The following is a 16276-nucleotide window of genomic DNA, read 5'->3' as shown; positions in this document are numbered from 1 at the left end:
CTTTTTGCTACATATATATATAGACATACACACACTGACTATGAACCTACTTATCATGTAGAAACAAGCAAAATAACATGGAGATTTTTTTCAAAAACTATGATTTAAAAGTAATCTGCTAAATATATCCTTACTATTTAAAATCAAGAGAAGTTATACTAGTAGATTAGATATATTAAAATTATTGTGGATTTTTTAAAGGCATATGAATTTAACATCATAAATAATGGAAAGAACCTTTTTGTTGCTTCCGTCATAGAAAATTCAGTAAATATTCATTTTTCTCCTTTGACCTAATATAGTGGGCCTTAGAAGGGATGAGTTCTTCCCTGCAGATGCATGAGAAACACATGAATAATACATCTAATACATCTTCCTCAATAGAAGGGAATACACTATTTTAATATTCTTCAAATAAAATGCCTTTATTTCTTCTTTACTGTTTAACAAAAATAATTACACCTTGTTGTATGAATTACAAGCACAGAAAAGTAAATATTTTTTCATCTGTAGTCTTCTTCAAATTATTTACTGAGCTTTAATCTTGTACAAGGTATTATGCTAGGTACCTTGGAAAATGAAGACATCAGACCCTGTATTATAGTATCTGGTCTAAGGCAAAGGCACAAAAATCAGTAAGTGGACTATCAAGAATAACATAAGTAACTTATAGGCTTGAACTAAATAAACAAGATGGAAGTAAATACACTGATGGTAAAATTACATATTGTAAAGACTTCTGGGATTATATATTCCCTAGATCCTCCTCCTTCCACCAAGTGGTCAATTATTAACAACCACACATCTCTCCACAAAACTGTGGCCAACATACAATCTCTATTTCTTACTATTGGGATCCATAAGAATATCAATTGCTGATGATAGTGAAACTAAGTAAGCCTGAGAAAATAAACAAAATCCTACAGCTAAAGAATAAGGTCAGAATCAGTTACATCCAGAGAAGGAACACTGGGAAATGACTGTAAACTGTTTGCATTTTTGTTTTTCTTCCCAGGTTATTTTTACCTTCTAAATCCAATTCTTCCTGTGCAACAAAAAAATTCGGTTCTGCACACATATATTGTATCTAGGATATACTATAACATATTTAATATGTATGGGACTGCCTGCCATCTAGGGGAGGGGAAAATTCGGAAAAGAAGGGAGTGCAAGGGATAATTTGTAAAAAATTACCCATGCATTATACCGTTCAAAAAAAAAAAAAGTTATATTAAAAAAAAAATGGAATAAGGTCAGAAATGGATTCTCTATTTTCATTAGAAAACTTTTTTAGAATGTAGATTTTGTATTTTCACCATAATTAACTGTGCCTGAAGCAACTGCCTACAAAAGAAAACAGAAAATTCAGTATTTGCTGAAAATAAAAATAAGCCAGACAAAAATGAACAAATTGTATATTAAATGGGCTTGTGTCACAAGTTTTGTATTTAGAACTATATATATAACCTTCCAAACAAGTCCAAAACTGAATTATTTTTTCTCAAATCCTCCCCTCTTCCTAAGTATCAATAACACCACCTTGAGTCACGAAGTTTACAAACTATGTTCATCCTCAATTCTTAACTCACCCCTCCTCTCCCCACCCATTCTTCCATCAGATAATCTGTTGCCAAATTCTAGTATATCTAATAGTGCTTGTGGAGACGCTATTCTCTCCTGACACTGCTACCACCTTGGGGGCACACTCTCATGTCTCACAATTAGCCCAATAATCTGCTTTTGGCCTCATTGTCTCAACAAACTCCCTAAGCAGCTCCACTGAGTTGTCAAAAGTTTGGTCACCATCACAATTCTGGCTGCCTTCTTCCACTTATAAGTGATTATTTGCATCTTGTCTCCTCGATTAAATGGTGAATCCCTTAAGGGCTAGGATGATTTGTCCGGTTTGTTTGACAGGCTTTCTCTGGCCCTTATTTATTAGCACAGTGCCCCATACATAGCAGGTATTTAATAAATGCCTATTAACTTCACCTGTTGTTGATAGTCACTCAAATAGCTATGCAAAAATATGGAAAAACCCACCATTGTCACTACTAACCTTTTTCTAAGAGAGTTTGTCTTAATGTTTTTGCAAGTAGTACTCGAACATTTGGAACACTATCATTTGCTAAATTTAACAAATGTGGCATCAGATGCACAGCAAACTGGTCCAAAGGAAGGCAATCATCCTCAATGATAGTCTGATAAGAAAAAAACATATTTTTGATTTTTTGATAAATTTAGAATTGAGAACATACAAGTTGAATCAAAATCTTTTAATATCTTTTAGACATATCTTTTTAAAAGTGCTGCTCACTTTACATTCAAATCACTGTATACTTGGAGAACACTACGTTAAAGGAGAAACTGAAGAACAACTTTAAAACAAAGTAATTTTTTCCCTCTAAGAACATTTAGAGGACCCAACTTTTCAGGAATTTTATGGATATGGTTAGCAAGAAAGACTGACTTCCAATTTTCATATCCCATGCCAATAAATGGCAAGCAAATACTGGCAACTATAGAAACTGTTTCTTTTGAGTATAGGAAATGTTTCTGTGATTAGGAATGGTCATTTAGAACCCATGATACTAAAAGTGACAGAATATGGAAGTACTGCTTATTAAGACAGAGAAGGTAGAGAAAAAGAAAAAAATAGCATAAAAGGACAATTAAAAAGTAAGTAAAAGAAAATCCTTCTCTTACCTGGCAGACAAAGACAAATGTCTGTCGACCAGACCATTTCGGGCATCTACCAAAATTTTCCACAAGTTCATTAATTAAATCTATTCCAAATGTTGAGGGTGTAGCCATGTGCAATTTCTTTACCATTTCACTAACCTAGAAATGTTAAATTGGAAAAATAATAATTTCCGCATTTTGTTATGTATTTACAATTTTCTTATTCCAAATTTAAAAGTTTAGAACATACCAACTTGTAGGAAATCCAACGAACAGAAGAAACTTTGTCTGCACATAGATTCAGAGCAATTGGCCGTAAGTAATCATATACATCTCTGGGACTGTATAAATCTAGAAGTAAAATCAGCTGCCTAAAAAAATGAATAGTGTCAAAAGAACATAACAACTAATGAATGAATAAAAGTTCTTTAATTTAAAAGCCACTTTAGTGCTATGAGTCCTCATAAGCAAAGGAGCTACTTGATTTAATGAAAATCTTGGTGACTCCATCATCTTTTTTTTTTTTTTTTTAATTTATTCTAGTTTTAATTTGTGGGCTTTGTGGTGACTCATCAAAACAGAAAATATTTTCATTTTAATTAATTGTATCCTACTATTTAATACAGATATTAATGAACAATCTTTGTCAATTAGCCAGGAAATTACAATTTGAAAACATGATTTATATTAAATACCTAAAGGTATTAGAATTTTCTTGGACTAATGTTTATTAGGAACACTAAGCTTGTCATACAATAGGCTTGCTGATTGACTGATTCAAGGAGGAGGCAGGATGTAGTGAAGAACATTTTGGAGTTGGGAGATGAACCCAGATTCAAATTCTGACTGTTGCTTCCTGCCTATGTGACCATGAAAAAAAAAAATCCTTTTAATTTTGTTTCCTATAGAAATAGAATTAATTTCTACAACTGATTACAGAATTACCAATAGTCAGTTATAGGTTAAAAAATGGAGAGATAGTTACATAGTACTTAGCAAATTATTTTTTTCCTAAATAGTTATTTTCAGGGGACATATATTGCCCATAATAAACTGATTCCACTAGACAAGACCCAATTTGGTCCCTGACTATTTACATCAACTGTTCTCAATGGAGGGAAGTATGTATTGTAAAGGGAGTGTTTGGAATATATTCTCTAGTAATTTGATTATACCTTGTGGAATGAGTAGACTCTCACCTTGGTCTCCTGTCCCTCATGATTGAAGGGATTGTTTGTGCATTTAATTTTAGGATTGGGTAAAGGGGACAGGTTATGGCATGGTAATAGTAGCATTTTATGGAACCACGTTAAAACTTTATGCAGCTTCAATAACAAGTAATAAATAAAAGGAATAAACAAAACTTGTTAGATTTATAAGAAGTGATAAGATTAAGTAGAATAAAAAAAGATGTAAAATGATTAAATGTAAATGAAAAAAGATCATTCTTAAATAAATGAACATTCATAAATAATCCTGAAGAATGGAAAATGAAACATGCCAGCCTACTCCTAGCAAAAAGCAGAAGGATAACAAAAATTAACTATTTTCATCGTCAGTTGTAATTATTACCATATTTTTTCAAATTACCTGCTTAACTATTTTCCTTTTTCATGAGGGAGGGGTGGGAGGAATAGTTCAATATGGAAGGAAGGAGGGAAGAATAACCAGAAATAACTATGTATAAAAACAAAAGGCATCAATGTAACTTATTTTTAAAACTTTAAGCTGTTCCCAAATGGCTACAAGTGATACAAATCTTGATTTCTTAAATGGCAAATGTGACTATAAAACACTCTCTCCCAAATATATGTTCCAGAAGCCCTCTGAGATACCACAAAACATTACACTTCTATACAACATTAATTTAAAACTCTAAATTTAACAAAGAGAAAGAGAAAGAGTCCAAGGAACTGGGACTCTAAAAAAAGTTATCAGAGATCTCTAAGTGAGTAATAAATACTTCTAACCCACAGGAAGTATGTGAGACAGCATTTAGAAACCTTTCTGAATCTGGCCTGAACCCAATTAATATATGGGGGCTGATCCTAAAAATTTTTTTTACTCTTTGTGGTAGATAGTAGAAGTAAGGGTAGTAACCCTGAAAGAATGAATTTCTTCAGGGATCAGCAGCAGCAATAAAAGATCTTCTGGTAGTAACAACTTTAGCTCATATAGCAAGAATTTGTGGTAGTTATAGTAAGTAAGTTCCTCCTCAGAATTCAACACTTTTATTATAAATGTAAGTCCCTCAAGAACCTAATAATATAAGAGTACATAAAATCCAAGGAAATCCAGGCTTAGCAATGGCTGGAAGACTCCTGTCACAATCTACTTCATCTCAGTACTTCCCTCTGCAATTCATCTCCTTTTTATCCTATGTTATATCTGGTTTTTGAGGGTTTTTTTTTGTCTTTCTATGGTTTCCCAGTGCTTAGCGTAGGGATGATAATGTGTAAGTAGCTTAATAAATGGTGACAATGGGGTCTTATAACAAAACTTGGATTGGAACTGAAGATTTGTTGATTTCTAATTTTATAGTTACAATTTTTATCTGAAAGTATTTAAAGTATGAAATGGGTTTATAATTTAACAATTAATTCAAAAAATCTAGATAATAAAACAAGCATATAAATAATAAGTCATTCAAGAGCAAACCAAACTTCCAATATAAAATAAAAAAGTAACCAAAAATATAACAACATACTCAGCCAGTTCAGCTCGAAAGCGCCAATTTCTGCTATTATCTGTTACTAAAAACTCCTGAAGCTGGTAAAGATATTCTCTTCTTTTGTCAATATGAAGAAGCTAGAATAATAGAATGAAATTTTTATCAAGGCAGGGCAAAGAGCAGGTGAGTATGTTAAATAACTCTGAAAACAGAACGTTAAACTTTTGTAAGAATAGCGTATTAAAAATGTACTAGCTTTTCTCCAAATAGCTTAAGCTAAACCAACAAATGAAATATATTTGTTTGCTTCTTCTAAAACTCAATTAAAAGGACAAGAGTTGAATAACAAGATGATTCGAAGGCTCAGTTATGATAGCTCCAGAGGAACAGAATTTTGAGGCTAATACAAAGTACACCACCTTCTTAATTTCTTCAGAGAGAAACTAGCTATTTGATTAATCATTTGGTATCAAAACAATTCAATTCCCACTTACCAACTGTACATGTAATTGTTTGGTGTCCAGAGGATAAATAGTAGTTTCTAGAACTGCTACATAAGCTATACATTATTGTGCATGAATTAAGAAAATATAGAGGGGCAGCTAGGTGGCACAGTGGATAGAGCACCAGCCCTGAATTCCGGAGGACCCGAGTTCAAATCTGGTCTCAAGACACTTAACACTTCCTAGCTGTGTGACCCTGGGCAAGTCACTTAACCCCATTCGGGGGTGGGGGTGGGGGGATATATAATATCACAGTTTGTAGCCATTTAATCACTATAAATATTGGAACAAATAGTGTGAAAGCCTAAGATCTTGATCTGCCCTATCAATAAATGACTGAATACATTATTATCTCTAACTGTAATATACACATAAATGAGATGTGTAAAGAACTTTGCAAACAGAAAGCTATGTAAATATGAGCTATCCAGTAGGATACTAACTATAACTAGCACAAACAACTTGATGGTATCATTTAGCAATATGATCCAAATTTGTCTATCAGAAAAAATGTTTTATAGATGGAAGGATCCATTGAAAACTCAATCATAAACTATTGTTTTAATATAGATTAGAAAGACTAGTTGGCTTAATCTTAGTGGGCATCTATGGCAAAATAAATGTAAAAATTACCTTCAGAAAATCATGTAAATGTTTAAGGACTCCTATCCTGACTTCATCAAGGTCCTTTAAAAACCCATTGAAAATTGGAACCAGGTCTGCTGCTGTCAATTGGTCTCCAAGAATTATTGCAAGCTCATGGATAGAGAAAGCTAGTGTCCTCCGAACTTTCCACTACAAAAACAAATTACTGCATTAGTAAATATGGACAGCTTAATGGTGTATGAAATTAAATTTGAATTAAGATGCCCATAACCCACAAAATATGAAATCTAAATAAAATTGCCAGAATGTTACTACAATCTATTCTCCATTATCTGTGCTAGTATAGTAACGAAGTATTAAATAATAAAAGAAAACTCTCAATTTGTCAATGATTAGTAGTTTTTGAATAGTTCATTCTTTGTGGAATAAAATAATTCAGACAGAGACACCCTAACCTACTGAGAAGCCCCTATTACCACTTTTATGGAAGCCAAAGTTAAGGAGCGGAGAATTAAAGGATCTATGGACTAAAATGGTGAGAAAGGAAAGAACTTATGAAAAGCAAGAATTTAAGGGGGAGTAGATAGGCTCTCAAGAAGGTTTGACTTGTCTACAGGATACTTTTCATTGTCCAAAAGAAAAATCTCTGCTTTAGTCCCTACCAGAATTCTACTTCTTTTTGTTATTTTACTAAATAAAACTTTAGGATATAATTCTTTCTCCTTTCTTAGTCATATAGATCCCTGGGCCTCAGGCCTAAAATTCAGGTAGTAGTATAAATATTATTGCTCACATATATTACAGATAAAATAAGCTTTTGTGGAATAGTCTAAAAACTGAACATCATTTGTAGTATTATTTCTATGTGAAAATGTTTTAAGAGTTCCAAATAATCAACTTATAAATCAACATTCAGAATAAAAATAATTCATAAAGTTGAGAACTGCTTGTATGTTTTAATTTTGTATTAGTCAAAATACATTGAACAAAATAATGAAATCTAACTATGTATGACTCAGGAGATGAAAAATTCGTTGGAGTTAATGATCTCTGAAAGTTTTAGGCAAATCAAAGGTCTTGCTTCTTTGAGTTCTTTAATTTTAAAAAATTTTGGGAAAATTACAAATATTAAAAAACTTTATGCTTATCTTTAACTTAATTAAAATCTTTTACCTACCTGCATATCTGATGCAAGCGTCTCATAAGTCTCTCTCAGACAATGCCAGTTCTGCCTGCCAAGCGTAAGTGCTACACCTGGAAGGCTATATGCACAGTGTTTAGCAATCTCAGTGTCAACGGTTTGTGCACGAGAGGGATCAGTCATAGATAAGTACTGATCCAACAATGCCTGAGGCACAACATCCTAATATAAAGAAAAAAGATACTCACATTTTCTCAAATAGTTTTTAAAAATCTAGTCTTACTATTCAGAAGATAAAAACAAATTATCTTAACATTATTCATGATATAAGAAGGCTAATTTATCAGACTAAAAGTATTTAATAATAACCGAACTATCCTATCAACAAATGAGAACACGCAAAAGAAACAAAACAGAAGTCATACTAAAAGAAAAAATATAAGGTTTCAAACTTTGAAAAGTAAAAAATATTAAAATTAGTGACTATCTCCTACATTTATTCAAAATTAGTTTTAAGAAAATCACTCAATGAATATAGAGTAAATATAAATGAATATCGAAGAACATTTTTTTATTTACCTGTACTTTAGATTTTCTTTCCTCTTCAGGGCTAAAACTATTATCAGTGCTCAAATCTGAATCATTATGGATGTAATGAAGAGTTGAATCCATATTCTGTTTAGAAAAAAAGATCTACTTAATGAAAAGTCTGCTATGTCTCTAGATATTTTCTTCACTTAAAATGTTTTAATGATTTCCTTACCTGCAATGCTGTGGAAAGATTTATTTTAAAATACACATCACTAAGTATCATTTTTATTTACCCCTATTCACTGCACTGGGTTCCCCCCACCCTAGGCAAATTTAGATAGTAAATCTCTCTGACATTATTTCCCCACATCAAATAGAACTTACTAAACAGCCTTAAAACTAAACACACAGGTTATTAAACATATTTATAAACAAGTAGTTCTTTAAAAAGCCACATGCATTTAAAATTTAGAATTGGGGTCTATTTTTGAAATATGACCAATATTATGGGTTAGATCATAAAACACTCTGTTTAAAAGGTTCACATTTTCAGGGCAGCTAAGTGGTACAGTGGATAGAACACCAGCCCTGAAGTCAGGAAGACCCGAGTTCAAATCTGGCCTCAAACACTTAACACTTCCTAGCTGTGTGACCCTGGGCAAGTCAGTTAACCCCAATTGTCTCAAAAGAAAAAAAAAAAAAAAAGTTCACATTTTCAATCTGTAGTTATAGAGGACATGAGATATTACTGCTAAGATTCCTCTAGCTTTTTCCATGCTTATTGACACATATTTGTTCATATATTTTAAAAATACAAATCAGAAAAAGTTTTCCTTAAATAAGAACAAGCTATTATCAAATGCACAGGAGCATATTTTCATAGTATTATTTTAAAACTAAGTATATTAATGTGATTTAATTGAAAGAACAGAACTTCACTCTGATTGTATAAACCTTTTCCCAAAGTGTTGGATTCTTCCCCAGTCCCTAACCTTCTTTCTAAATGTTCTAGTGATCATCTTATAAAATGACTCTTTGCTTGGGACAGTTAGTAGAATGAAAAGGAGTTCTCTGTGTCCCTCTATACAAATAAGATAAGTTTGATACAAACATATAACATACACACTGGTATGTTTGATAAGGAGCAGGGATGGGACATAAGGAACTGGGCAATGATTACAAAGATTTACCTACAAGTACAAACCAAAAATGATGCTAGTAATTGTACCCACCCTCACACTCCAGAGTCCAAATAATGTCACTGGCCCTCCGCAACATGGCCTCAAATCCCGATCTTCTCCTGCTCAGATACTGTGCTGCTTGCTGCAGTGAAATGGTCCGATCAGAAACAAAGCACCTCTCCAAAAAGAAAAGGAAAGAGTTAATTTTTTTCTTTATAAAGGGCTTTGTTTCCAGTAAGACTATTTCACTGCAGTGAGCTACATTAACATTGAGGCTACTAAAATGGTCATGTAGACAGGGCTGGGATCTAACTTCTGAAGCATTCAACATGATGCTGATGTTACAAAGACAGAATGTGATGAGAATGATTACTGCTACTTGATGCAGTACAGAAAGCTGAAAAATCAGCAACAAAAAGGAATGGACATCCCTTCTGACTATAGATTTTAGCTACAGCTATTCCCCATATAGTCTAGTATCAATTATTTAGACTATTCTAATATGATAAATATGTGTTACCTCAACACTATTGTTGATTAAAGGCACAGGATCATCTTGATTTATTTTACAATTCTGTAGTTCTTTTATGAGGATCTCATCTTGTAAATCATCTTCCCTGTCTAAGTTGACCATCTTCTCTTCCTGAGTGTCCATACTGGTGGCTCGGAGTGCAGCAGACAATACTTCTACTTGTGCTAGTATACCCAAAAAAGAAAGAAAAGAAAAGAAAGAAAACAATTAATTTAAGCAAAAAAATTATCTTTCCCCAAAAGAAAATATGTAAATTTAGTCATGTGGTACTTGACATTTACACTTAATGCTAACAGTCAAATAAAGGCTGAAAAATTTCTATTCTGACAATTATTAGTCCCTCAAAATAAAAGTAGATATAGCTAATATGTTTTCATGGGACAGATTACAACTACTACTAAACATTATTTTGTGTTAGTATAAACAGACAGATGCTATGAAGTTGAAGAAGTCTTTGGTTTATTAAAGAAGCAAATTCAGTAAAAGTTAACTGTTTTGGTAACATATGAATCAAATGTAACTAACAAGGCTTACTTACTAAGCCATTTTAGCAGATGAGCAGTCACACAAATCCTGCCAATATAAAACAATGGTAATTACATAGACTCTTAATGGTTGTTACAGTTAAACATTCAACATTTAAACATTTCTTATTTCATCCAAGTTAACTTCTGAAATTGCTTTTTCCTTTCTCTTTCTGTAGTAAATAATCGGTAGTTCCATCATAAAGAAGTTTTCTTAGTTTGTGACAAGAGAGAAACCAATAAATATTTTTTGTACTTGGAATATACTGTCCCCCTAATATAGTCATTGCCTATAATCTTTCAATAAAAATTTATTTTGTAAGGGGTATACAAAATGAAGACAGTATCCCCAAAGGGACTAAATGTTCAGGGAACAATAAATAATATTTTCAGGGGGGTAGGAGAAAGGATCCGAAGAAATCCATTAGAATGCGGAAAATATTAAAAAAAAAAAAAAAAACTTCAGGAAAATTTTTTCATGCTACGAAAGTAATTTGAAGAAAGGCAAAGTAGCCAGCTCTACGTTATTTGTTCATGCGTTTGGTTTTTTTTTTGGTAGGAATATGGAGAAGTTATAATTTGTAAACAAATATACTAGGTTTCATCTATGACACAGTGCTCTTTTTTTTTCTTAAATACTTTTAAATTTTATAATTAACTTTTTTTTTGACAGTACATATTCATGGGTAATTTTTACAACATTATGCCTTGCACTCACTTCTGTTCCGATTTTTCCCTTCCTTCCCTCCACCCCTTCTCCTACATGGCAGGCAGTCTTATACATGTTAGATATGTTATTGTATATCCTAGATACAATATATATATATGTGTGTACAACCGAATTTTTTGTTGCATAGGAAGAATTGGATTCAGAAGGTAAAAATAACCTGGGAAGAAAACCAAAAATGCAGACAGTTTACACTCATTTCCCAGTGTTCCTTCTCTGGGTGTAGCTGATTCTGTCCATCATTGATCAACTGGAACTGAATTAGATCTTTTCTTTGTCGAAGATATCCACTTCCATCAGAATGGAAGACACAGTGCTATCCTTTTGGAAACAGAATATATTGGCAAGGGAAATACTACCACATCTAGAGGTTAAGACAATATCTGGCAAAATAGAGATAAGATGGCAATAGAGAAATGGTTGAAATATACGAGTTGTATATGCTGAATTCTCTGAAGCCACATAGGTCATAATGACAATGAACAAGTTTTTTTTTTTTTGTTTTGTTTTGTTTTTTAACCACTCTGACTCAAAAATCCAAATTGAGCAGGTGTTCAGTGACTATTAAGTATCTTTTTTTTTTTTTTTGGGGGGGGGGTTAAGTATCTTTTAAAATAGAATTGGTACAATGAACTATAGAAATATTTATTTTTCAAGAAATTCAGAAAAACCATTATATCAAGAACTTCTTATCTAAAGGGCATATCTAATTCTGAATAACCGTGAATCAAAGATTGCTATTTTTTCCTCAAACTAAGTGCCAATTTTTAAATATAGGGGCCCTGCCAGTATTAATAAACAGAACAAGCACTTTCAATCTTATTTCTAAGAAATACATTGCATACAATTATATAGCAGCCCTTCCTACTGTAAAAAAAAAAAAAAAAAAAAAAAAAATCCAATACAGTGGCTAAATAAACATTTTCAGTTAATTTCCAAATTTCATTGCCTTTTTAAAATTGGCAAGCCAATTAAAAAAAAAAAAAAATCAATGCCCAACCTATAAACTCTACTACCACAGGATAGACAAAAAAAGGCATCTACTGAATGCCCTAAGATGTATATTTGCCAAATGTTATATTCTACAGAATAGACACATCAGTTTTATGTACTTAAAATGCATGTATATTTGCAAAAACCAAATATATGCTTCATTTTATACTGAGTAAAACTATGATACATGACATAAAAACAGCATTGGTTAATTTATCAAAGTCTGAAGTGATATTTTTAAGAATCCTACATTTCTGAAAAGTGAATCATTCTTAAAAACTTTTGGTATCTGAATTTTAGTCAAACAAGATATGTGTCTACAGCATGCCTCTGGCACTTAACAATTGTGTGACTGTAGGCAAGTCAATGAGCCTCCATATGTGTCAGGGAGTTCTTTGGGATTTACCTATCTATACTTAATAGGTTTTTCCTTGAATTTTAATAAAGTACTTTTAAAAATAAGAAAATCAGTAATAATGACAAGCTGACATTGATTGAAGTACTAGAGGGTGGTAAAATACATTACTGAATTTGAATCAACCAACCAATAATGAACTTACTATAAAAATTATTATTCCTATTTTCAAGATGAGTTCATTTGGGGAAATACTAATAGTTAATTTTTCTTCTAGCTTATCCTATAACCTTTTCCCTTTACTTTGAATTTCCTCATTTTGCAACATAGGATGTATCAAGGTGTTTTGATTTGGATTTTTGTTGGAAGATGTAATTTAGAATTTTTGTACCCATAGAAACAATTATTATTAAATTTTTCCTACAATGCTGAGAGCTGAGCTATCTTAGTTTCTAGTACTGATGGTAAATGAGAGTATATATTAATCCAGGGAACATGACAGTCTCACTTGGTACGCACACCTTTTGGTACCAAAAATTACCCCCCATTTTTTCTAAAAGGAACGGAACACATCGGATTATTATCTGATTAAGGGAAACTCAAATTTCATTCATTTATTTATCCCATAAGCACTGTATCAAGGTACTAAGCTAGGCTCTGGGGATACTGAGAGAAAAATGAAACAATCACTGGGGATACTGAGAGATTAGGATAGGTATTCTGCTGAAAGCTGATAGAAATTCAATGGAAAAGAAAGACAGCAAAGGCATACATCTGGGACAGAGAATGTAATATAGGGACAGTAAATATGCCAATGCTAGGATACAACGTTTGGGGGAAGAGAGACAGAAGGACACAGGAAATAATATGCAATTATTTAACACAGCCTTTTAACTAAATAAGAGCCCATTCTTTGCCTCAATTCTTACCTGGTCTTAATCACTGAACAGACACTGCCTCAGTCAAACTTAACTTTAAAAGGTCAAGATTTCCTACTGCATCCAAGGCAACCTCCCTGGACCCAGATGTTCTGGAGGAGAAAGTAAGGCTGGTGACTACACAACCTACCCTCCAATTCACTTAAATCCAATTCACTTGCATGCCATGACCTCACCTCCTAGATGTCATGGTCCTCTTCTACAAACAATTCTTATCCTCTTCTGCTAGTGTCTTCCCTTCCCCCATGTATCTTTTGTGTAACTATTTGCATATGATTTTTTCATTATAATATGAATTCTTTGGTGGCAGGGACAGTGATTTTGCCTTTCAGTTTTATCTCCAAGTTTGTTATAGTTTGTGGCACAAAATAGGAACTACTTAAATGCTTAGTGACTAACCGGCTAAGTGGGGAAAGATAGAGTATATGAAACTTTGAGAATTAAATGCAATCCAGTCCCCTAGTGATCACACTACTATAAATAACCAGGGAAGCAACAGCAACTTGTCTTGAGTAGAGGGGAAGTTAAAATGACCAGTTGACATCTGGTCTGAAGTTCTGCTTCACATATATACATACGTGTATGGCTAATGTCTGATCATTGCATATCAAAGATCCAGGTAAACTGCCTTAAGACTATATATTGCTGAGTTATATTGACAGGAGAGTTCCTTAACAGATGTAACCATAGACTTCAAAACAAAATCTTTACTTAATATTCAGAAAGGGAGATTCTGAGGAATGGTTCCTGAAACTGGCTTATTTTTAACTGAGGATCGCTGTTAACATGTCCTCTCTACTGGAGAGTAAAAGAGAGGAAGATTTATCCCTTTGAGGTTATCTTTTATCCAAGAACAACAGAATCTCCAACACTTCTTTTATGCATTTAGATCTATGTGGTATTTTGTCTTTCCCAAGTCATTTAAAAAATTATTTGAATAATTTAAGAGGAAAGTATCAAGAAATAGATCGTTCACTATGGCAAATACAGCAAAAATTAGAGTAGTAAAGGAAAAAAAAAAAAACCCCAAAACCATAACAAAATATGGAAATATAAAATCATTACTGATCTTGTAAGAGATATTTAAGTAGAGTGTTGGAGGATGGATGTCAGATTACAAGGGGTAAATGGTGAGAAAATAGTGCCTGATAATCCTAATAAATGAGTGTCAGAAGCTAATGGTTTTGGGAAAGAAAATAGCTCAGCTAGGGCCTTTATTTCCTTTTTTTGGCCTCAAGTAGAAGATAAGTTTCTATACAAAGGTTAAAGGCAGCAAAGTCTGCATGTTTTACCTTTCTTTGGCTAGTGTAAGAATTTTGATTCTTTTGTATAAACAGTGAAAAAACTTTGATGAATACTTCTTGTCATCTAAAAACAAAAGCCTAGGAACAGCTAGATGATGCAGTGGATAAAGTACTGGTCCTGGATTCAAGAAGGCCCGAATTCTAATGCAGCCTCAGACACTTAAAACCTACTAGCTGTGTGACCCTGGGCAAGTCACTTAACCCCAACTGCCTTACAAAACAAAACAAATAAAAATGAGTACACTGATAATTTCCTTAACAATGTAGCTTCATTTTATGAATGATATATTCCTGTACTTGTGTATTCAAGTTTGCATACACATCAGGACAATTTGAACTTTTCCCCTCAGGACCACCTTTAGAACAGTACTTCTGAATACAGTAAGTCTTTCTTACCAAACACAAGTTGAGTAGAAATGATTCTGCCCTACTTCAACTTCAAAGGAGTTCAAGGTACAGTTTCCAGACAATTACCAAGCATTAGTGAGATTTCCCAATTTTTTTTAATAAGTTTTGAAAGTAGAATCTGTACTTGTATCACCATCTATAAATTCTCCCTTCCTTGTTGATAGTTTTCCTCCTCATTTGGTTGGAACTGTTTCTAATATCAACTAAGGAAAGGTATGTCATGACAAGAACACCCCATCCTGGACGCATGAAACATTTCGGATTTTTTTCCCTACTAAAATGATATTGTTGCTTTTAGGAAAGGGAAGATTTAATGATCAGGACTACATTATTCTTTTACTATAGCTATGTATCAACATTTCTTTGGAAAGAAATTATTTCCTAATTAGAATTCCAACTACATCTATATGGAGAGTTTGGAGGGTTTATCGTAGGAAAGAGAAATCTTGAATAAGAAACATTTTTGATGTTTCAACCAGGTTCCCTATTAAGTGATCATCACCATTTTAGTATAGGAATGCCAAGAAAAGCTTTCTTCGAAGCAACATTTATCAACTGCATAATCAAAGGTTAAGCAAAGAGACATTCTGTATTTTAAAATGTGACCACCTGAATATGGAAGAAACTATTCAAGGTAAAAATAATCACACATGTATACCAGCCTCACAATATAAAGAAGAAAAAGTACTTATGACTGTCATAACCAGTCCTGTAAAGTCAGTAGTTCCAACAAACTTGATTAGCCAAGGACACAGGCTCAACTTCTGGTAATTCTAAATTCAGCAATCTCTACCACCTACCAGCTCCAAGATATAATATATTTGACTTGGAACGACTTTCTGGCAAGCTTCAATCAGTTCCACATTGAATACTATCTTATTCATTCTTCTATAAAATATTTCTGAATTTGAATAGGCCTCAATTTAATAGAAAGTTTTTAAGCTTTAAGAGCTTAAAAATGCACCATGACTTTTTAATAAACAAGCTGAATAACAGGAAAAGATAATATTGTTCTCAAAGTAAGCTAACAGAGAGTGAAGGACAGTCCCCCAAAATGACAAAATAAAACTTCAGTGAAACATATATACAAAAACATGAAAAGTGGTAAATATTTTACCAAGGAAAGCTGTGGAATCTCTATTTTTTTTTTTAATAGAAAATCTTTCTATAAAATTTAAGC

The 16276-nt window shown here is 32.7% G+C and overlaps 1 protein-coding gene across 11 annotated transcripts in view; it reads right to left on the bottom strand.

Annotated features, from left to right (window-relative positions):
* PPP4R1 (protein phosphatase 4 regulatory subunit 1) overlaps positions 1-16276 on the bottom strand; it is an 82121-nt gene that overhangs the window by 11465 nt on the left and 54380 nt on the right. For all 11 annotated transcript variants that reach the window (XR_012483443.1, XR_012483446.1, XR_012483450.1 and 8 more), the window contains 8 exons: positions 9836-10011; positions 8183-8278; positions 7640-7825; positions 6490-6651; positions 5390-5490; positions 2933-3053; positions 2707-2841; positions 2060-2201 (listed from right to left, as the gene is read on the bottom strand). Coding sequence is in view for 5 of the 11 variants with exons in the window: in XM_074274979.1 (XP_074131080.1) it covers positions 2060-2201; positions 2707-2841; positions 2933-3053; positions 5390-5490; positions 6490-6651; positions 7640-7825; positions 8183-8278; positions 9836-10011 (1119 nt within the window). In the remaining 6 variants the exon portion in view is untranslated. The remainder of the gene's footprint in view (positions 1-2059; positions 2202-2706; positions 2842-2932; positions 3054-5389; positions 5491-6489; positions 6652-7639; positions 7826-8182; positions 8279-9835; positions 10012-16276) is intronic.

Source organism: Sminthopsis crassicaudata, chromosome 1 (assembly GCF_048593235.1).
Source record: "Sminthopsis crassicaudata isolate SCR6 chromosome 1, ASM4859323v1, whole genome shotgun sequence".
NCBI classification, from domain to species: domain Eukaryota; kingdom Metazoa; phylum Chordata; class Mammalia; order Dasyuromorphia; family Dasyuridae; genus Sminthopsis; species Sminthopsis crassicaudata.
The sequence above is the reverse complement of the archived record's forward strand: the minus strand, read 5'-3'. Positions and strand labels throughout refer to the sequence as shown.